General features: G+C 35.2%; 1 protein-coding gene and 1 long non-coding RNA gene across 2 annotated transcripts; both read right to left on the reverse strand.

Annotated features, from left to right (window-relative positions):
- Window positions 1-5396: 5396 nt before the first annotated feature.
- LOC141442629 (uncharacterized) lies at window positions 5397-12885 on the reverse strand (the record flags this gene model as incomplete). The annotated part of the gene is given in 9 exon segments (XM_074107655.1): window positions 5397-6487; window positions 7632-7698; window positions 7865-8097; window positions 8496-8889; window positions 9637-10085; window positions 10494-10643; window positions 11224-11292; window positions 11882-11965; window positions 12370-12885. Coding segments are annotated over 9 exon segments (2820 nt in total), but the record flags the coding sequence as incomplete, so codon positions are not given.
- Window positions 12886-13302: 417 nt separating this feature from the next.
- LOC141445492 (uncharacterized) lies at window positions 13303-15580 on the reverse strand. The gene is made up of 3 exons (XR_012453325.1): window positions 15106-15580; window positions 14375-14460; window positions 13303-13644 (listed from the first exon to the last, which is right to left on the reverse strand). It is a non-coding gene; the product is annotated as an uncharacterized lncRNA (long non-coding RNA).
- Between the last annotated feature and the right edge of the window lie 7641 nt (window positions 15581-23221).

The following is a 23221-nucleotide window of genomic DNA, read 5'->3' on the forward strand; positions in this document are numbered from 1 at the left end:
GAATGCTAGATGGATATCGGACGTTATTATTGCCAGACTCAAAAAAATGTCATGACAAGCCGACCTTTGCGAAGCCAAATTGACTTTGAGCCAGAAGCTGATTGCTTTCCATGAAATACTCTAACCTGTTTTTAATCAAATGCTCCGCCACCTTGCGAAGACTGAAGATAGGGCAACTGGGCGATAAGAGGATGCATCGCTAGCTGGTTTACCCTGCTTCAGAATAGTATTATAATTTGAGACCTCCATGCCTCAGGAACAGTGCCAGTAAACATAACTGTATTTATGACAGAAAGGAAATAAGAAAGAATACTGTCACTAACATTTGAAAGAAAGGAATAAGGTACACCATCCTCTCCTGGTGCTGAATCCTTTAGTTTTGCTAAAATACCTTTTAACTCCTCCATTCGGAAGGGTGATCCTAGACTAAATTGAGAAGAAGGGCTAGGAGGAATAGAGGAATGCTGAAAAACATACCCTTCAGGAACTGATGCAGGGGCTAACTGGTCTATGAATTGTTGAGCTAAATTAGGAGGAAGTATTTGTCTAGGAGGTCATTAAATGCAGATCTAAACCTTTTCACGTTTATTCCATACTATGGAAGGTTTTACATTAGGAGAAAGTGACAGACAAAATTGCTTCCATACCTTATATTTTCTTACGCAGCAACTTTTTAGTATCTCTTGCAACTTGCATGTAAATTCAAAGTTTCATTGGTCATTGAGTGGCAATAACGTCTCTCAGCCTCCTTTCGTTTTTTAATTGACTGGGAACATTCAAGTCCCACCAAGGCGGAGAAAATTTTACCTGATGCACTATTTTTAACAGGAAAAGTTTCATCAGCTGCTTCAGTAATTATCTTAGCCAGGGCAGCCGAGGAAGTAACTAGATCCTCCTCATCAATACTGGGGAGATCAGATAATCTCTTATCTACGCCGCTTTTAAACATTTTCCAATCTGCATTATTTAAATTGTACTTGAGCATGGGGCTAGGCCTTGTAAGCAACGGAATAGTAAAAGGAAAGGAAATTAAAATCGAAAAATGATCACTTCCATGGGATGACTCTAATGTATGCCAGGATAATGACGATGAAAGATGAGCAGAACAAATAGATAAGTCCACAACGCTTATGGCCTCTAAAGGGCCAGTTCGCCTAGTGGGGTAGCCATTATTGAGAACACAAAGATTATGACTATCGAGAATATCTAAAATTTGTTCTCCATGATTGCTAGAAACTGAACTACCCCAAGAGCGATGCTGGGAATTAAAATCCCTAGAATCAAGATGGGTTTTGGCAGGAGATTATCACTTGTTCAAGCTCATGAAGATCAATGATGATGGATGAGGAATATATACAGAGACAATACAAATGTTATTTACAATGGCAGCAACAATGGACCATTCATTGTTGCTGTGTGGAGGAGTAGGTATTGTTGAAAATGCTATATTATCCTTAACAAGTAACGCTACTCCACATATCCATCAGGTCTGTCCTCTCTGAGACATGAGTAGCCAGAAACTCTAAACAGAGCTCCAGGCTTAAGCCATGTCTCAGAGAGGGCAAGAGCGAAAGGATTAAACTGATTTATAAGATAGATTAAGTCTTGTTTTTGCTAGTTATACTTCGACAGTTCCACTGAACTATCTTGTCCATTGTGTGTTATAGTAGCAGCAAGTGCTTCAAGCAAGGGGGCAACGTGGGACGATGAAACAAAGTTAGATTTAGATAACAAAGAAATTAAAGCTATTATGGCCTCAGCCACAGATTGAGATTGTGAATCAGTATTGTTGGAATCTTTCAGCGCGCAACCATTTGGTGGAGGTGGAATAGCATATTCCTTAATCAGAGCATTGTGAGCCACTTGATCGTATCCTTTACTGGTTCTAACTGGAGGGCCTCGGGGTTTAACAAATACTGTTTTTCTATATGACTGAGTGGGTGTACTTTGTCTAGAAAATTTCCAACACTATTGCGATAAGTTTGTTGGTTCGATGGTGAAGGTTGATGAGGTGAGGGATTATGTTGAAAAAGGACATCTGCAAAAGATTTTTAACTGGTGGATGACACTTAGCAGCTTCTCCATACGAGATACAATTATTGGCCATAGTAACTTTAATATCTTTTTGCCTTTTATGTTCCGGACATGATCTATTTATAGCAAAATGTGGGCCACTGCACCAATAACAAAAGGCATTGTCTTCTTCCACGGAGCAGGTCTCAGCTGTATGCATTTGTCCACATTTGTAGCACTGGGCTTGGACCTACAATTAGTTTTTGTGTGGCCGAACTTGCAACAGCTGAAACACTGCACCGTTGGGAAAATGTACAGCTCTACAGGTATTGCGTTATAACCAAAGAGTATATAATCACTACGTTTTAAGAGTCGGAACTCTCATACAAAAACAATACCACGATTGTAGTATGAATTCAGTGTCTTTTTTGTGCCAATATCAAGAAACGAACTGCACAGACTAAACAGGGCAGAAAAAGTCACATTGACAAGTAGTGTTGTTAGGAACAGTCGATATTATCGATATTGTAAACAGCATAGTGTTGTGCTTTTTTATCGATATATTGTCAAAAAACGGCACGTAGTGGTGCGCTTTTTATTAATTAAATGATCGAATTAAAGAAAAAAAAAGTTGTTTTTCTTAATAATAATTTATTTTCATGTCATGGATCTGTTTTTCTTTACATAGGTAAATACAGTTTCACGTTACACAAGTATTGTATTGTAGTATTGTATTGTCCGTTTTGCACTGCACAGCACTTGTGGAAGGCTGTGCATGTAAATATTCCACACTGGGCAACTCCCAAAGCTGAACCTGAAACAAAGTTAAATTTAGCCAGTAGCTTACACTAACTAATGCAAGATAAAATAAAATTGGTACGCACAATCCAATTTTTGTCATATTGCAGGTCAATGACCTATGTTTACCTAGACAACTTCTTACAATTTCTTGCCTTATTGTCAAATATGTCTTTACTTGTCAAATGAATGAAATGAAATGAAGGTGATCTTGGAGTTAGTTGACAATACATAATTTTGTATACCTCTGATAAACAATCTACTTGCCATGCCAAATGTAATGAAATTAATTCTGTAGTTTTTACCCGATTCTGGTGAAGCCCAAAAGGAGGATTATATTTTGACCTGTATGTATGCATATCCATTTCTATCTCCTCTAACTACTAAGCAGCTCAACCTATTTTAACCCCTAACGCAAAAAGAGGAGTGTTATTACATGAAGTGTACCATAAACACAGACAATACAGAAAAAATTATCAAGTGCGAGTTGGACTTGTACATGAAAGGTTCCGTAAACAGTTCAATAAGTTTTTCTGAAAATTCTTTCTAATATAAGTTTTTTTTGCTGACTGTACTATATGCCCCTGGTTACCAAATACTCGTCAAGACGACAAACGAGTCCAAACTCGATGCAGTTGTGTTGTTTAACAGTGTTCCTATGGTCACCGCTAGCTTTATCATCAGATCAACTCTAAAATTCTAAATTATGCTATAAAGGTATAGATTTTTATCAGTGATAGCTTACCTGTTGTATTGTCAGTTTTACACTGCGCACCACTTGTAGAAGGCTGTGCATGTAAATATTCCACACTGGGCAACTCCAAAGCTGAACCTGAAACAAAGTTTAATTTAGCCAGAAGCTTCCACTAACTTATAGTGTGTATAGCCAATTTTTCTGTCTATTACTAATGCTCTGACCGGCAACTATACTATACACTCAAAATACCTAGCATTATTATTGATGACGAAGCAAATTAATTTATAACATATATTGTATGTAAAAAAAATATGTGCATGTGTATTGATGGTATTTATTAGGGTTATGGTTTATGGGGCAACTGAAAAACAGCGCCTGTTAGCCAAGGGACTTTGTTCTGCAAGGTGCAGGCATAAGCTGAGTCGCTTTCCCTTTTGATAGTTTGATTGTACTTATTATTTGTTATGTACCTATGTAGAATTTGTAAACAAACTATTAAATCAATATCTTTTATTATTTTATTATTATTATTATTATAAGATGCAGTAAGTCAAGTTGCAATAGAGATAAATTGAAAATAAAATAAAGTGTTTACCTTGGCTGTTCTTGCCATCTTTAGGGGAAACCCTTCAAGAATTTTCTTCAGAAAGAGGTGGCATGGGAAGTCCCAATTTTGGTATGGCTTTCTTCTTCAGCCGGGTTTCGATTTTTGTGAAATCTCGTTGCCAACTACTTTCACCCACTGCTTACAACTGAAATAAAATTTAATTGTCGTGATACTATATAATACGAATTGACGTCGGCCAGCCAAATATAACCTCAAACACCTATTATCAGATTTATCAGTAACTTTACTTACACATGTTCACTTAGAGGAAATCTAGCAAAGAACATTTTGTTTTTCACAATGTTTTTCTTGAATACCACAAATTTCGCATCTCCTCATGTTGAATGGTTCTTAGTAAAGGACAGCCGTGAAAATAACGGTAAAAACTAGAGTCCTGTCTCGAATAAATGCACTTTAGTGAAAGAAAAGTTAATGCAGAGGAGAAATAATCTCAAACTCAACGCTATTAACAAAACAAAACACCAAAAATACACGAAAATTCAAACAGTAAACACAAAATCTCGCGAAGGCGTCCGTTCCCACGCAGCAGATGAAGGTTTGTGGGCTGCCATATAAAATTGAAAATAGAACTATATTTTTTTCATTTACTTAAATAAAAAAGGATATCCAGTCAGAATTATTTTTATATTGTATTATTTATCTTAGTAATATTTTTTTCCGCTTATTTTTTTTTTCACAGCTTAAAATGTGAAGAATTGCAAATATTATAATTTAAGTGAAATCTTCTAAACACAGATCATTTCATAAATATGGCAACCAATAAGTTATTTGGAGAGGTTGGTACAAAAAAGTCACTAGCTCCATACATTTAGATTTTTTGTATGGAGTTTCAACCCACTGGTTATAACAAGAGAATCACAGACTACTTAGAGATACTACGTATCAGACCGCCAACTGAGGAACAAGACAATTCATCAGTAAACAACTATATTTTATCTGTATCTCTGGTGATGTATGACGTTTCGTTTTTTTTTTTTCGCAATTTCTACAGGTCTAGGGAAAGATCGGCATACATCCATGGTATGCTACCTAGCAGATGAGGAATTGTTTTAAGAAAATATTTTAATTTCGAAATTGATCACTTAACTTCTAAAGGCACACTTGCATTAGAAGTCGAGTGATCAATTTCGAAATTAAAATATTTATTTATTGGTATTTAGATATCACTATCAATCTAAATACAAAGAGCTGTATTAGGAGTAAAATAAAATATCGATATTATTTGTTGATTTTTTTATTTTTTAATTTTTTTTTAAATTTATTGTATGCCTTGTTCTGCATTTCTGGCAAATTTTGCCAATTTAGGCGGACTATATCTGTGCCCTTTAATATTTTATTGATTGTGTTGCACCAATTTGCTATAGTAAATCTCACTGTTAGGGTGACAAAATTGTGGAGCATCTCTGTGTTGTGTTCGGCACAGTCAATAAATTCGAAAGAATTTTTGGTCAAAATATTTTTTTTGATAATGTCTGAAATATTATTTTTGTGCGCATTACTTTCCAAAAATTCGTTTGTTTCCTTGACGACTGTGCCGAAACACCTCACAGCAGCTTCGGATGGGTAGCTTAGGCTTTTTTTAGCCGAATTGTATTCCCGCTGGCTAATCCATAAATGTATGGGACTTTGCTCTGATGTAAAACTTTTTTTACATTGCTTACATTTGTTTTTTTCTAAAATTTTTTTTACTACCCATCCAGCAGTGTAGGCCCGCGAGTGTACATTTAAACGTTCTCGTCGGGCCTGCTCCACAATCGTTCCATATGATACAGTTCTGGGATGACCCGGCTCGACATTCTGATTGTCTCTTTCGTCAAACAGTAAATGTAAATTAAAAATTTGGTCCGCCGAATCATCCTCACAATTAAAAGTTTCACTATGGAACTTTATCACCCTTGTCACCAACAAAGATTTAAAGGTGCACACAAAGCTGTGGCAGTTAGGGTCATTGTTTCTATAATTATAAGCCCTAACTTGGCCAAAAAAATTTTCTATCGGGTCAGAATTAAAATATCTTGGCCGCATTATTGTAATATTTTTCTCTTTGAGAGACTGCCACAGCTTCATTAAGCTTTTTATTGTGACAACAAAATTTTTGAGAGAGGGCACAGATTTTTGCTGTCCGGTGCCTGTTATATATTTCATGCTATTTAATTTTGTTATGCTTTCTCTCCAAAATTTATGGTGTGGTGACTTGGTGGTCACCGCTGTTCTGAGAAATTTGCCTTTTTTGTTTTTCTTGCACAATGTTGTTGCTCCGTTCACGCTGTCAAAAAGCTGATCAAAAAAGAGTACAGTCTCCGCTGTATTTTTTAAAGTTCTGCTGACCGGTTTTCCGTCAGTATAATGAGCTGAAAGTAAAAAGAATAGCGTGTTCAAAAGTCGTGACGCAAAAATACTAAGTTTAGATTATTTCTATTACTAGTGTTTACCCGCGGCTTCACACACGTAAAATGTTTGAACAAGCAGTTCAAATGAAATAACGGGATTTTACTCATTAATGCTGTATGTAAAACATTTGCCCTAATACTAGCGGTTGCAATTTTGAGACTAAGTGGGAATATGGAGATATCAGCTATCTACATACCAAAGTTCATCCAAATTCATCTAGCTGTATTAGTATGAAGGAGTTACAAAATAAAATTCCCGTAAAAATTCTTAAAAGTTACATTGTGTTTTCGTTGACATTGCATTGAAAACAACCTTATCAAATTTCATAACTACCCAGCCATGCAGATTTTGTTGTTTTATCCCGAACCCGTGGGAATATCGGGATAAATAGCTTAAGCGTTACTTATACAAACCAAATTTCATTTAAATCTGTCCTGCCGTTTTAGCGTGAAGGCGTAACAGGTGTAACAGACATACATACAAACACAAATATTATAACGTCTTAAACTTTCGTGATTTTCACTCATAGTCAAAATACCACGCACAGGACTTATCTTATCACGCTAACACACACGAGTAATATTTACCTCGACGTTTCGGCAACATTACAGTGGCCGTGGTCACAAGTATTACTAGTATTATTAGCGTGATAAATCCTGTGCGTGATATTTTGACCACAAATATTATATTCACAAACTTTCGCATTTATAATATTATTCGTAGGATGTGTATTAATGCTCATTGTTTACTGGAAGAATAGTCACAAATAAAGGTGTGTAACCTTGCGACACTTGTGACACACACAGGCTGTAGACAATGTATGAGGTGGTGGTTAGATACAGTCAAGTGTAAAAATATGAACTTATTCAAAGTTTCAATAATAAGTACCACAGACTCTTATTCCGACGCAACAAGGCCGTAGTAACATATTTTTGAATGGTTTGAATAGATACTTATTTTTGCACTTGACTGTACATGCATCAAAAAGTTTTTGCGTAGAATTTAATTGGATTAATGTTGCTTTTGCCTCAGATTGTATAAATAAAAGGCATACATTAACTAGTGGATGAAATTAAAATTGATTACATAAATAGCGTAACTTACAAAAATTTGCTGTATATGACAGAGCCGCAGAAACTGTTTGGCTAAAAACTTTCACACAGTTCTTGACCTGGAATAAAAAAAAAATTAAATTATTTTTAACGTTACCGTAACTAAGTGCATACAAGCTTTACATTTGATAACAACAATTTGATCCCTCATTACATTTTTTAATTTTTATACAATATTTTCAGTGTAAATAAATCATTACACGTTAGTAAATTGCAAGTACTTGCCTTCATCTTTTTTATTTTTTCGGGAATGACATGCTGGTCATTCAATTTATGCAGCAGTCTCGCTTCGGTGTGAGTACAGTCTGCTTTGTACACGTCGACAATATCTTGCCATTTTGAAACTTTATCCTCTATTATAATATTTTTGTTCAAGAAATTGTTTCTCAGGCCTTTTATCAAATGAGGAGGATCATAAATGATTTGTAAATTTACCCCGCTCATCGTGATTGTCCCATCTGAAATAAAGAAACAAAGTTATTGAATTATTTAATTGAATGCATAATTATGGCGTAACTTGGCCAGTCCAGCTTTCTGTTGCCTCTTCGTACTTAAACCACTGAACCGATTTAGATGAATTTAGAATCAAGAACAGTTTGAGACCCAAGCAGAGTCGCAAGCAATAGCTTTTATATAAACATAGGTGAAATTCACTAACGCCCAGCTCTGTCTCTCTCTAACCTAATTTAATAAAGTGTAGTAAAATAAACTAATGTAAATACCGTATAGATCAACACATTAACAATACAAAGAATACTTGACCAAGATACAGCTAGATACAGGCACCTATCAGTTGCTTGCAACTGCCTGCCTGATAATTTATATAATAATAATAATAATAATAAAATATACTAACCTGGCACTTGATTTCGAAGTATTTGATCACGTTCTGTGTCTTTCTTTAGACTGTTTAAAGTAGACTGGAATGCGGAACCCTGGTCACAAATAAGGGCAATAGGATTCAATCCACACCCTGTTACAGCTGAAATAATATCTTTCAGTATGTTCTTCAATTCCGCACCCTTAGTTGCCCCTTCACAAAAATAAAATGCCACTGGCTGCTGCCATTTGTGAACAGCACCTCTCAACATAAAGACGAGGGCATGGTCAGCAAAGTCGTTTTTCTTTTTATTGAGCTCAACTAACCCATTGATTGTGTCCTTATTTTTATCATAGGTTAAACCAGGTTCCAGTGACATTTCGTCGAAAACCACAGAGCACATCTTCTTTTTTTCATCCCATGATTGAATCTGAAAACATCCATACTAATATTATAAACGCGAAAGTGTTTGTGTGTTTGTATGTTTGTCCGTCTTTCACGCCGTAACGGAGCGACGGATCGACGTGATTTTTGGCATAGAGATAGTTTATGGGCCCGAAAGTGACATAGGCTACTTTTTATCCCGGAAAAATGCACAGTTCCCGAGGGAACAGCGCGCGATAACCGAATTCCACGCGGGCGGAGCCGCGGGCAAAAGCTAGTAATTTATAATATATGTATATGCTATGCTGCTATGTCAATTGACGACAACAATTAATTAGAAACTACTGTCACGTACCATCAGCCAAATAAGTGGTCTATCAATTTTAAATAACTTTAAATGGCCCAAAGATCAAAATGACTGTCTCATAATAAGTACCTAAAATTTGAACTGGGTACTAAATTTACCTATTAATATTATAAAATGCGAGTTTGAATATTTTGTCACCCCATCAAGCAAAAACGGGATAATAAACACCATGAGAGATATGCACTTGTAGTTTACTCCCCATTACAGTAGTTATCTGCGTTAGTGATAATAGTGTTGTGTCGTTTCCCACTGACGCAATTTTGTGTTTAAGTTACTTAATTATAAATACTATAGAAATTTTATTGTATTTTATTGTATTGTATTGATTTTCTATTGCATCATAAAAGACTATTGCTATGTTTTGGACTACCTGTATTATGGAAGAGATATACAAAAGTGTCAATGAGCAATCAACAAGGTACAAACCTCTTTTGTTATCAGTTCAAATACTTGAGGACAGATTCCTGATTCGATCTTCAATTTTGTCACCATTTTGTTCAAGGTTGACCTCGATGGTAATATAAATATCTTGTGAAGAAATTTATAGCATTTCGGGCTTTGTTTCATGATAGACAAAGCAATTAACTTTTCTTCCTGAGTGAATCGGCGCCCCTTTTTATTCTTTGTGCAGAGATTAATTTGCATTTTCAAAATTTTTTTTGCATATGGGTTCATGTGTTGAGTTAATTTTTGGAAAGACTCCTCTTTATTGAACTTCATGGCTCTTTTAGCTCTTCGGTAATAATCCACCTGTTGTTTTGACTTCTTAAACTCTTCATAAATTATTTTGCACTCCGGTGTCATATTGGTTATTTTTTCAATTAATCTTCTTCTGCGGCGCATTGTCCCTTTGGCACTTCGGATTTTACTCGAACCTGAAACAGTATATATTTTTTTAAGGTAAGGACATCAAACAAAACTATTAAATACAATACAATGACTCTTTATTGTTCACCATAAATAGTAAACGATACAGAAACAGGTACATAGAAAGAAAGAACAATCAAGAAATGTATATAAGTAAAAATGAATCTTAAAATGTGTTGCTAAGCGCAAAACTCTGGAACGGCTGTTTCGATTCGCGATGTCACCTAGCCGCAGCCACGCAGACACCTCGGGGGTACTGAGGTACGGAAACCCGTTACGTGCTTGCGTATAGTTGACACCAGGTTAACGGAGAGCAGATGACGTGAAGCGGCGCCGATCCGGTGCCGAGCGGTTATGTGTGCGTGTTAATTTCAAAATGAAAATGGATCAAAACAGGTTCGAAATTATGTACTAACCTGCAGCTGGTCCATGTGATAGATTGTAATTTTCAGAATGCTCAGCGGCAACGAGTTGTTCTTGCAATCCTAGCCGGTTGTCTGTGTTCAGCAGTGGATAACTCTCGAGTGCTGAAGATGAAGCAATGGGCTCCATTGTTACAGAGATTGCTATAAACAGACAACGCTATATGTTAGGTTTGGATTCTAAATAATGTTTTCTATTATTTTTATGCATGTTGTTGTACTTTATTTTATATTCCACTAGAGCGGTGCTGTACGAGGATAGATAAATGAAGCGATTCTATTGGTTCAAGAAAAACACATTCCTCGCACATCTCTGGTAGAAACGCAGCCTAAGGCTTGAATGAAAGAAAATATTGGGGCGCCATCATTGCCAAGAAGAATGTGCTGCAAGAAAGTTGGCAGAAAGTCATGTTTTCATAATAATATAATTACAAATAAAATACTTAAAAACTACAATAAGTATACAATTAAAGAAAAATTACAAAAAATAATAATATTAATATAGGGATGTATGGGGTCCTAACTAAACACTAACTATATCTACTTTCAGTGGAAGTGTAGAATGCTTACACCATCATAAATTTTAAAATAATAATAATTTAGTTTTGAAATATACATTTCAGGTCAAGTAACCATTAAGCTTTTAGATTCCAAAGGCAAGCTCACAAAAGAACTGAGTGCGGCTGTATCTACTAGACTATATACAACATGAAGAAACAATTACCTGAGCTAGTGCTAGGTACTGGATCTTCTGATAACCTTGGGCTCTCACTAGACGTTGAAGCAATCACATCTGGAATAAGATAAATGGTACTGAATTTATAGTAATAATGACATACAAGATTATATGAAGACTATCAAAATTTTCTTTCCTTATTTGGATAGTTAAGTATTTCTTCCTGATAAGGAAAAAAGGAACCCTTTTATCATTCACACCATGACGTCTAGTCCTGTTTAAATGATCTGTGAATATAGGTACATTCAATAATCCGGGTAAGCGCATGTCGGACCACATGCAGTGCAGAGTTTTGTCTATTAAGTTTTGATCTCTATTATTACCAGTAGGTAATCTAGGTAGGTAGCTTGGTAGACTTTGCAAGTTAACAAGTACGGTACTCAATCACATCTAAACTGCTGAACCGATTTAGATTAAATATGGTATACAGATAGTTTGAGTCTCCAAGAAGGACATAGGATAGTTTTTATCCTGGAAAATTGCATATTTGCCGCAGGATAGCTATAAACGAATACTACGCGGACGGAGTCGCAGGCAACGGCTAGTGTTTACATAATTGAAAACTAGGTATAATTTGGTTGATTCGTAACCAATATTGATAAGAGAAAAATAAGAAAAAATGTAAGTAGAATTTTTAACAAAATACCTTTTAGTGGTTCCCTTCTGCAGTATGTGTGGTCAAGGTGTCTTTTACGCGAGTAATTATGCTCCATAAGAGGATCCACATTTTCTGAAAGTAACAGGAATATATAAATCAATGAAACATACACATATTTAAATAAGGTTTCATTTCTACTTCAGTCTTACTAGAAAAGCTTCTAAAAAACAGAAAAGTTTGCTGAAAAGCTTAGCGCCCACATCTCAGATCCGAACATCACATTAAGAATACTTACACTAAATTTATAGAATATGAGCTGGGTATAAAATATTTTGCTTAGTATTTTCCGATTCATTTACTTGTTAACTTACTTAGTTTTGCTGTATTAGAGCTCATTGTACAACTTTATCTTCAGAGGTTGAGCAGAATCGGTAATGTCTACGTATTCCGAATCAAATACGAGACACACTTTCTTAACGAAATCTAAGATAAGATTCTGTTAATAAAATATACTAATAGGTATTTTCAAAACTTACCGGTATCGATATTCGCCTGAGATGGTATTCCACTAGATATCTCGTCTTCAGTAAACAGCGAAGGATATGCTGCAACTAAAAGACGTGATTTGGACGAAATAAACCGTTTTTCAAAGTGTTTTTGACAAATAAACATCTTCGAAAGTTGCTCTTGTGATAATTTGTTTAGATCATCACGATTTAGACACTGTAACCACTTTTGGAGTCTTATCTCAATGGCTGGGAAATGGTGTAAAATAACGTCCTGTCGCGAAGATTTACACACACAGCACTCGTAATACATTTTGCAAATATTACTAAGAACCGTTCGTAGGCTCAGTCACAGAAAAAGCGGAGAGGATAAGCACAACGACTTCACTCGATCAACACTCTAACGTGACTGATAAAAAAATGCATCATGGCTGCCGGCTTGCGCCTACGCACACAAGTAAAGCGCTCGCGCACACAGGTACAGCTATCTGTCACTTTGATATAAAAACAAGATGGCGCTACCACTAGCGATCCGTTATACGTAGATTACAGGCCGTGAAGAGAATACATGTTTAGGTAGATGACGTCCGTCAAAAGTCAAAACGATAGTTTCCGAAGGTTGCCATGTGACAGAACCATCAATAGTCACCCTTCGGTTCAGTCGCCTCGCCTTAACAACATTCCCACATCCAATAGGTACAGTAATGTTAGTTAAAATTTCTTCATCGGACCATTGAGCTGGAATACCCCGGACTAAGCCCATACGTGTGACAGAAAATGAAGGGATGTAAGCCGTGAGATTCTCGGCCTCAAGACGAGAATCGTGGATGAATGCATTTGCGTCGTTCATTTCAAAGAGTATATAATCACTACGTTTTTAAGAGTCGGAACTCTCATACAAAAACAATACCACGATTGTAGTATGAATTCAGTGTCTTTTTGGTGCCAATATCAAGAAACAGGGCCGAAAAAGTCACATTGACAAGTAGTGTTGTTAGGAACAGTCGATATTATCGATATTGTAACAGCATAGTGTTGTGCTTTTTTATCGATATATTGTCAAAAAACGGCACGTAGTGGTGCGCTTTTATTAATTAAATGATCGAATTAAAGAAAAAAAAAGTTGTTTTTCTTAATAATAATTTATTTTCATGTCATGGATCTGTTTTTCTTTACATAGGTAAATACAGTTTCACGTTACACAAGTATTGTATTGTAGTATTGTATTGTCCGTTTTGCACTGCACAGCACTTGTGGAAGGCTGCGCATGTAAATATTCCACACTGGGCAACTCCAAAGCTGAACCTGAAACAAAGTTAAATTTAGCCAGTAGCTTACACTAACTAATGCAAGATAAAATAAAATTGGTACGCACAATCCAATTTTTGTCATATTGCAGGTCAATGACCTAACCTAGACAACTTTCTTACAATGTCTTGCCTTATTGTCAAATATGTCTTTACTTGTCAAATGAATGAAATGAAATGTAAGGTGATCTTGGAGTTAGTTGACAATACATAATGTATACCTCTGATAAACAATCTACTTGCCACGCCAAATGTAATGAAATTAATTCTGTAGTTTTTACCCGATTCTGGTGAAGCCCAAAAGGAGGATTATATTTTGACCTGTATGTATGCATATCCATTTCTATCTCCTCTAACTACTAAGCAGCTCAACCTATTTTTAACCCCTAACGCAAAAAGAGGAGTGTTATTACATGAAGTGTACCATAAACACAGACAATATAGAAAAATGGTTAAGTGCGAGTTGGACTCGTACATGAAAGGTTCCGTAAACAGTTCAATAAAAGTTTTTCTGAAAATTCTTCTAATATAAGTATTTTTTTTTGCTGACTGTACTATATGCCCCTGGTTACCAAAGTACTCGTCAAGACGACAAACGAGTCCAAACTCGATGCAGTTGTGTTGTTTATCACAGTGTTCCTATGGTCACCCGCTAGCTTTATCATCAGATCAACTCTAAAATTCTAAATTATGCTATAAGGTATAGATTTTTATCAGTGATAGCTTACCTGTTGTATTGTCAGTTTTACACTGCGCACCACTTGTAGAAACTGTGCATGTAAATATTCCACACTGGGCAACTCCAAAGCTGAACCTGAAACAAAGATTAATTTAGCCAGAAGCTTCCACTAACTTATACAGGTGAAATATAATTAGTGTGTATAGCCAATTTTTCTGTCTATTACTAATGCTCTGACCGGCAACAGAAAACCAGCGTTACTGCACATAATGTGCGGCAACACATGCTGAGTGGAGACCCTTTTGGTATCCTGCTGTGTCACCTAGTAACATAGTTTAAGTGCTAGTTCTAGTCTTAGTTTTAGGTGGTACATTTTTGGAGCCAAAATAAACTTTTCTTTCTTTCTTTCTTTCTTAACTATACTATACATTCAAAATACCTAGCATTATTATTGATGACGAAGCAAATTAATTTATAACATATATTGTATGTAAAAAAATATGTGCATGTGTATTGATGGTATTTATTAGGGTTATGGTTTATGGGGGCGACTGAAAAACAGCGCCTGTTAGCCAAGGGACTTTGTTCTGCAAGGTGCAGGCATAAGCTGAGTCGCTTTCCCTTTTGATAGTTTGATTGTACTTATTATTGTTATGTACCTATGTAGAATTTGTAAACAAACTATTAAATCAATATCTTTTATTATTTTATTATTATTATTATAAGATGCAGTAAGTCAAGTTGCAATAGAGATAATTGAAAATAAAATAAAGTGTTTACCTTGGCTGTTCTTGCCATCTTTAGGGGAAAGCCTTCAAGAATTTCTTCAGAAAGAGGTTGCATGGGAAGTCCCAATTTTGGTATGGCTTTCTTCTTCAGCCGGGTTTTCGATTTTGTGAAATCTCGTTGCCAACTACTTTCACCCACTGCTTACAACTGAAATAAAATTTAATTGTCGTGATACTATATAATACGAATTGACGTCGGCCAGCCAATATAACCTCAACACCTATTATCAGATTTATCAGTAACTTTACTTACACATGTTCACTTAGAGGAAATCTAGCAAAGAACATTTTGTTTTCACAATGTTTTTCTTGAATACCACAAATTTCGCATCTCATGTTGAATGGTTTCTTAGTAAAGGACAGCCGTAAAAATAACGGTAAAAACTAGAGTCCTGTCTCGAATAAATGCACTTTAGTGAAAGAAAAGTTAATGCGGAGGAGAAATAATCTCAAACTCAACGCTATTAACAAAAACAAAACACCAAAATACACGAAAATTCAAACAGTAAACACAAAATCTCGCGAAGGCGTCCGTTCCCACGCAGCAGATGAAGGTTTGTGGGCTGCCATATAAAATTGAAAAATAGAACTACATTTTTTTCATTTACTTAAATAAAAAAGGATATCCAGTCAGAATTATTTTTATATTGTATTATTTATCTTAGTAATATTTTTTTCCGCTTATTTTTTTTTTCACAGCTTAAAATGTGAAGAATTGCAAATATTATAATTTAAGTGAAATCTTCTAAACACAGATCAGGTCATAAATATGGCAACCAATAAGTTATTTGGAGAGGTTGGTACAAAAAAGTCACTAGCTCCATACATTAGATTTTTTGTATGGAGTTTCAACCCACTGGTTCATTTTTGAAAAGGCCATAGATATGCGGGTCCTACCAATTCGTTTACGCTTCCGTTAATGATGTTTTGGAAGTTGTTCCTCATCAGAAATTTACCAAAAGACACAGGATGTAAGGACGAGTTTGCGTCTGTTTTTTTGGTTTGGACGTGGATAGTGAAGGGACTGAAATCCATACTATTAAACAATTCCCTGCCAACTCCTGATGTTTTATTTTTTTCCACTTCCATCTTACGTGTCTCTACAGTATTTAAGTCAACAACAGTACTGATACTCCTTGGTATATTCGTAACTTCAGGAACACTTTCATTACAAGCGCATGCGTAGTATCCCTCATTGTTTTTTCTACTTTTTGTGTTACATTTTTTACAAATTTTTCGGCGTCTTTTCCGATCGCATACGGTAAATGAGGTAGACAGTCTGTATCAGCAATGACTCCATCTATGATGGAGTCGATTTCGATATTGCACCCAACCTGGAGGCTTGCACCTCCAGGGTCTGGGGGATCCTTATCCCCATGGGGCCAGAATATAAAAAAAGGAAAACTTACCTAACCGACGTTTTTATATACACTTACACAAATATAAATATGAACAACGAAATAGAGAAACAAAATATATATACAAACACCACCTAACTGATCTTTAAACTATTAAATAATATTTAAACAAAAAAGAAAGCCAGAAACAGAACCGCCGCGTTTCACGTTTCCGCGCTTTTTTTCTTCATACAATTAAATAACGCTATCAATGTACGCCATCCTAGAACACAACTGACGTCGCCTGTCTTCCCACAAATATCAAGCATTTTGCTTTACATTGCTTCTTCTAATAAACCTTAAAGTGGATTAAAAATTATAAAAACTAATTATTTTTAAAAGTTGCTGAACTAATTTTTGTTCAGTTTGAGGAGTACGATCTATATTTTAATTATTTGCTCATATTATAGAACCCTTAGTGATTAGTGTAAGTTTTCGGTTACAAAATACGTCTCGATCGCGTTATATAGATGCACAGAAAAACCAGAAAAATAGACCAGCACTGGGAATCGAACCCAGGTCCTCGGCATTCCGTGCCGCGTGCTATACCGCTACACCACCACTGGACAGGAGTACAGACACGAATTTCTCCTATGCATCACATATCTCTGCTTGTTTCTTATTTAGTCACTTTAAGCAGCGACACTAGCGATATCTATGCTGTGTGTGTGTGTGTTTGTGTGTGTGTGTGTGTGTGTGTGTGTGTGCGCGAATATATATGTAAATATGTATTTTTTTATTTGAAAGCTGGTTTTCTAGCGATGGTTCTTAGACATGTTTTATCAAAATCGGTTCAGCCGTTTCAAGATCATCAGCTCTTTTGTTCACTGCGGTAGGAATCTTAGACGCATAATGAGTATTTACTTTACTTTCAAACATATTTGGGACCTATAGTTTGAAACACCCATGTATGCTATATAAATATGCAAGATTATGGAATTCTCGGCCTGAAGCTGCAGCCCGGATATCCAGAACACTAGTAGGTACACTATAAAAAATAATAGCACATATGTCTTGTTTGGATTCGTTTTGATCAGTAATTGATTCTACATACAATGCAGTGGTGGCAACACGACGAGCTGAAAAGGTAAGGTTTCTCAAAAACTTTTTTGACTAAGTGAAGATTTCCGGAAATAATCGCTCCCAAAATAGCAAAAATTGTGTCCCCCTCTATCTTGTAAACCGTTTGCCCAAAAAATATGCAAAAAATATGGAAAGATAACGCTTAATAAATACTTTCAACGGAAATTCGTTTCAACATGATCGGATATACCGTTTTTGAGTTATTGCCGAAAAACTGCGCTTCTCAACAAAAGGAAGTAAGTGCCGTGAAGATACGCTCTTTTTCTGGTAATAGATTTTAAGACTGTAGCAAGTGCTTTAATTTAATTGTAACACATAATATTACTTGATTTTTTTCGTAATGGCTACGGGACCCTATCTTGGGCGTGTCCGACACGCTCTTAGCCGGTTTTTTTTCTCATCCAATCTTGTAGTATGAAGTATCGTTGGATAGGTCTTTTAAAACCATTAGGGGTTGCAAAAATATATTCAACTTTAAAGTACAAATTTTAATTAAAATCGAGCGTCCCCCCCCCCCCTCTAAAATCTAAACCGATGGGTGGAAAAATTTGAAAAAATTCAGGATGGTAGTAACTAGGTATATCAAATTTACAAGGAAAACTATAAAGGTTAAGTTTTCTTGCCAATTATTTGTAGTTTAAGAGTAAATAGCAGCCTAAGGTATAAAATATACCTAAACTTGAAATATTCCGTACAAAATACGAAATCCGTAGAAAAATCTTATTTTTTTCATAATGGCTACGGAACCCTATTTCGGGCGTGTCCGACACGCTCTTGGCCGGTTTTTACGTACTTTTTATGAGTAATACACACAAGAACTCCTAATTTATATTAGAAGTGTTGTTGAACTTCTAAGGTCTCTTAGAAATTATTTAAGTCTGTATCAGTACCCTTTAAGTGCAATGCAGGTCATTAATATACGAAGATGGATGTAGATAAAATATTCTTCTATGCAACTGTACTTAATTAGGCCTTAAAACACTCGTGTGACTCTTGTGAAACTCGGCTACGCCTCGATTCATAAAACCACACTCGTGTTTTAAGGACCCCTATTACGACACAGTTGCATAAATAACTATTTTTAAATCAGCAGCATTTGTGCTTATTAAAACAGACGAGACTAGAATTCAGTACTTTATTTAGATCCAACATAGAAGGAGTTAATCCAATGGAATTAAAAAATCAAGTTGATTTGTCGCTGGTGGTTGATTTGTTTTGTGGCGGTAAAGAGGTTAAACTTAGACGCGGATAGACGAACAGATACGACGGACGGACATGGCGACACTAAAATGGTTCCTTGTTGGAATACGAAACCCTAATAATTAAGTACAGACAACTCCAACGTTTCTAATGACAATAAGAAAAAAAAACAATGCATTTAAAATATTTATTTACTATATCACAAAATCACAAAGTACAATCAAAGGACTATAATTAATAAATAACCAATTGACTTCAGTACTTATTTATTCTATTATATACAATTTACTACACAATATACGTAAACATTTGTGATAAAAAAATATAAATTGGCTATCATTTATTAAACTAAATAGTGGAAAGTACATAATTTAATTAAATACGGTAAAATTTAATTTATTTTCATAATAGGAAAAAGATTACTTTTGTTTTTTTTTTCAAAATTTCCTTCATCCAAACTTTGTAATGATCATTACAAATCAAAAAATAAATCAACCAAATAGGTGGAGCCATTTCCAAGATGACAAGTCACACGACCGGCAATTGTTTTATTAACCCTTTGAACGCCAAGAACGCCTAAACGTGTCGTCTACTGCCGTGCCTACCACGCCACTGACGCTTATAGGCGTCATGACATGACAAGAAACTTTTACACGCGATGTTACGATTGAAATTTGCGTTACTTTTCGTCTACACTCGGCGTGTTGGTGACACATTTGTACTCGAAATGGGGCGTTCAAAGGGAACGTAAGATTTGTTATTATAGGGTAGTTCCATCAGAGTTGAAGAGAATGATTACTAACAGCTACAAAAGAACTGAACACAAGGGGACAATGAATGAAGTCAATGAGTAAATGTCAAAATCCTGCTGTCATTCTTGTGTGTGTGACCTCAACTCTGGTGGAACTACTTTTACCTACCATCAATTTTTATTTTAGTTGTTACTTTTCTAGCTTTTTACTTTTCAAGCAGTTCATGCGGCAAAGGCGTCTTTTTCAACAGTCCCGCTAGTAGAACATAATAGTACATTCTTGCCATTCCGTTTAAAGAATTAAGGTTGTGTCTATTCAAATATTATAATAATAATAAAAAACATTGTTCTCCATAGTTCAAATCATTTGAAAACAAGTATTATTATTTTTCTAAATAAATTTACTAAATACAGCAAATAAGTATTTGTGATTAGCCAAAAGACTGTCATACATTCAAAATAGATAACATACAATTATAATGAAATTGAATTAAGTAACTAGTTGCGAGACAGTGGCTTAATTTTGTGACAAATTTTTAGCGTACTTTTTCTTGTTTCTTACATAAACAAAATACACCGTGTTGTTTTTGATTTCCTTTAAGTTTACGGGAACATTTAGTATTGTATTGTATAAGTCTTTACTGTTCATAAAACATAATATGTGGCGTTATCTGGGAAAAGGTACCTTGTTGTCGGTTCTAGTTTCCGAGATAATCGCAATTAAGTAAAGTAAAATGTCGAAAAAAAACATTTTTTCTTTTTTACTCTATATTAATAAGCAGGGTCTAAATTTTAATTTGACAGAGACAAGTTTTTAAATCGATTTTTTATGAGTTAAAACATCCCTTAAAGTTTAGTAAGAAAGTACCTTATTGTCGGTGCCGCTCTTGAATGCTGACTGAACTTGAATGAAGACTGAATAAACTAGTTTTTTTATGATTTGTTGAGTTAATTTGGTCTCATTTGGCTATGTTTTAGCATACTAAATATAAACGTTTGCTGATTTTGATTGTTTAGTTACATTTTGTTAAAGTATTTTTTTTATATAATAAACAACGTTTATTCAAAACGGAGTAGTTCTTATATAGTGTCCATTACGCATATAATTTTTTGCTTCGATAAAATCCAATGGAAATATACTATAAAAAGAAAATTAAGTAAAAAAACCATCAACCTTTTTTTTTTAATTTATGCACTGGCAAGGTAAACTATAGGAAAACAGTTGTCCAATTACAAAATTGTTCTTGAAACCTGAAAGCCCGTACAATCTACTCCTCAAATAGCATGTTACCTATGTAACTTCCAACAACATACTTTTATTGGGTGTATAAGTTTGAATTCAATTTTCTCATAATCACCTTTTCTGGCTTGTGAGGTTCAACATTTTTTTTTTAAATATCTTTAAACCTACATGCACGTTTCTTACATGGTTCGATAGCTAAATGTATGTAGATTATGGGGATATCAATAACTCAATACCGCAACAAGGTACCTTTTCAATAACAGTTAACAAGACAAAGAATGGGGATTCATTTAACAGGTCAAATGAAGTTAATTTCTCTAAGGCACTAGTGGCCTAACTCTTACTGTTAAAAATAAACTAGAACTAAAAATAATAATAATGGGCAGTAAAACAGTGCAAAAAGGTCCTTAATTTGACGTAATATTAACTTTTTTAAAGTTTGGAACTAGTGTTTCTCTTATGTATCATGTCATTGTCATTCGTCAAATTTGTGTATTTTGCAATTTGAACTTTCAATATGACTGAATTCAAAGTGTAAAATCTTTTTTTTTTCGGTCTAACCAAAAACTTATATTACCAGGTAATTTCGGTCAATATTTCCATCCGTCGAAAAGAACAGAAATCAATAAAAACACGGTGTAGATTTAAATTATTTTTAGGAGGAAAACAAGGTTTATTCTTTTAAACACAATTTTAGCATAATCTCAATATCTTGGAAAGTAAAAATATTAATGGAATGAACTTAATTATAATAGTTGCTTATCCATAAGTAACATAGCACCTAACATTTCTGATATCACTGTTGCAAGGCGAGTTGTTGGTAATGTAATTCTACATGCAATTTGAAAAGTATAAAAGTTAAAATACATAATACCATCGTAACCATTATACCAATTGATCATTATGACAAATGGCCATTTTGTCAAACGACTATTATGACATATGTCCATTATGTGTTTTAACCATTATTACTGATTCGCGCTGTCATCGTTCATCCACCATTACCTCTCATATTTCGTTTTCTAGAATTTTTTTACCGTACAACGGCAAAAACTACTAGACACTGGCAAAATTGTCCTCCAATGGACCGAGCCATATTTTTTTACAGAAACAACAACTATTATTAGTATCAAAACGTATGACACTTGACACCTAGGAATTTTGGAAGCAAGCTATGCTTATAACCACTTGACAGCCCGACGATACCATGGTATCCAAACCAAAACCAAAATGCTTCAAGGCAACGAGTCGCTATTTGTTACAAATATATTTCAAAGTCAAAGTATGCATGCTGCTTTAGATTGATTTGTTACGTGGTATAGACTATGATTATATAAAGGTATCTACCCACTACACCGTATCATGCCATGACCGTAACAGGAACGTGCCAGGAACGGAATGTCAAGCGCATACATGACACGACGGCGACGGTTGGTTAGGGAACGTGCTAGTGGCCATAGTCTCATACATTTTAATACAAAAAATATGTTTTTAAATAAATAAATAAATAAATAAATAAATAAATATCATGGGACACTTGACACCAATTGACCTAGTCCCAAACTAAGCAAAGCTTGTACTATGGATACTAGGCAACGGATAAACATACTTATATAGATAAATACATACATAAATACATATTAAACATCCAAGACCCGAGAACAAACATTCGTGTTATTCACACAAATATCTGCCCGGCCGGGATTCGAACCAGGACCTCAAGCTTCGTAGTCACACGTTGCGTTTGCGTTGCGTTGTTTTGCCTCACACGTTGCTGTTACGGTCCTAGTGTGATACGGTGTAATGGGTACAGACCTCTATAAGCCCCGATATTTCGACATTATAGATTTTATAACATTGGGTGGTACATTAAATACTGCACATAAAATATTAAGTACGATATTAAGTAGTATTTGGTACATAAAATATAATATATGGTCGACCGAGCTCCGCTCGGGCTAAAACTCGGTACCAAGCGTTTTCCTAGAGATAAGACCGAGCTAGATCGATTTGTCATCCAAATTTCATCGAAATCGTTGGAGCCGTTTCTGAGATCTCCGAAATATATATAATATATATATATACAAGATAGCTTACACTTTGACCTTGTAAATTATAACAAATAGCGATTCCACATGGATTCTAGAGTCACCCAGTCAGTGCGTACATTTCTCACTGACACCATAAAATTGACATCGTATAGCGTTGGCATTGACATAAATTCATAAATTGACAGAACATTCTAATATAAATTCGTTGGATTCAAAATTGTATTTCGGTAGGTGAGGTACTAGATGGCGTTAGTATCGCCAGCTTCGTTGGACTTTTTTTTTTTTTTTTTTATTCGACTGGATGGCAAACGAGCAAGTGGGTCTCCTGATGGTAAGAGATCACCACCGCCCATAGACACCTGCAACACTAGGGGGATTGCAGA

This window comes from Choristoneura fumiferana, chromosome 2 (genome assembly GCF_025370935.1).
Source record: "Choristoneura fumiferana chromosome 2, NRCan_CFum_1, whole genome shotgun sequence".
Lineage (NCBI taxonomy): Eukaryota > Metazoa > Arthropoda > Insecta > Lepidoptera > Tortricidae > Choristoneura > Choristoneura fumiferana.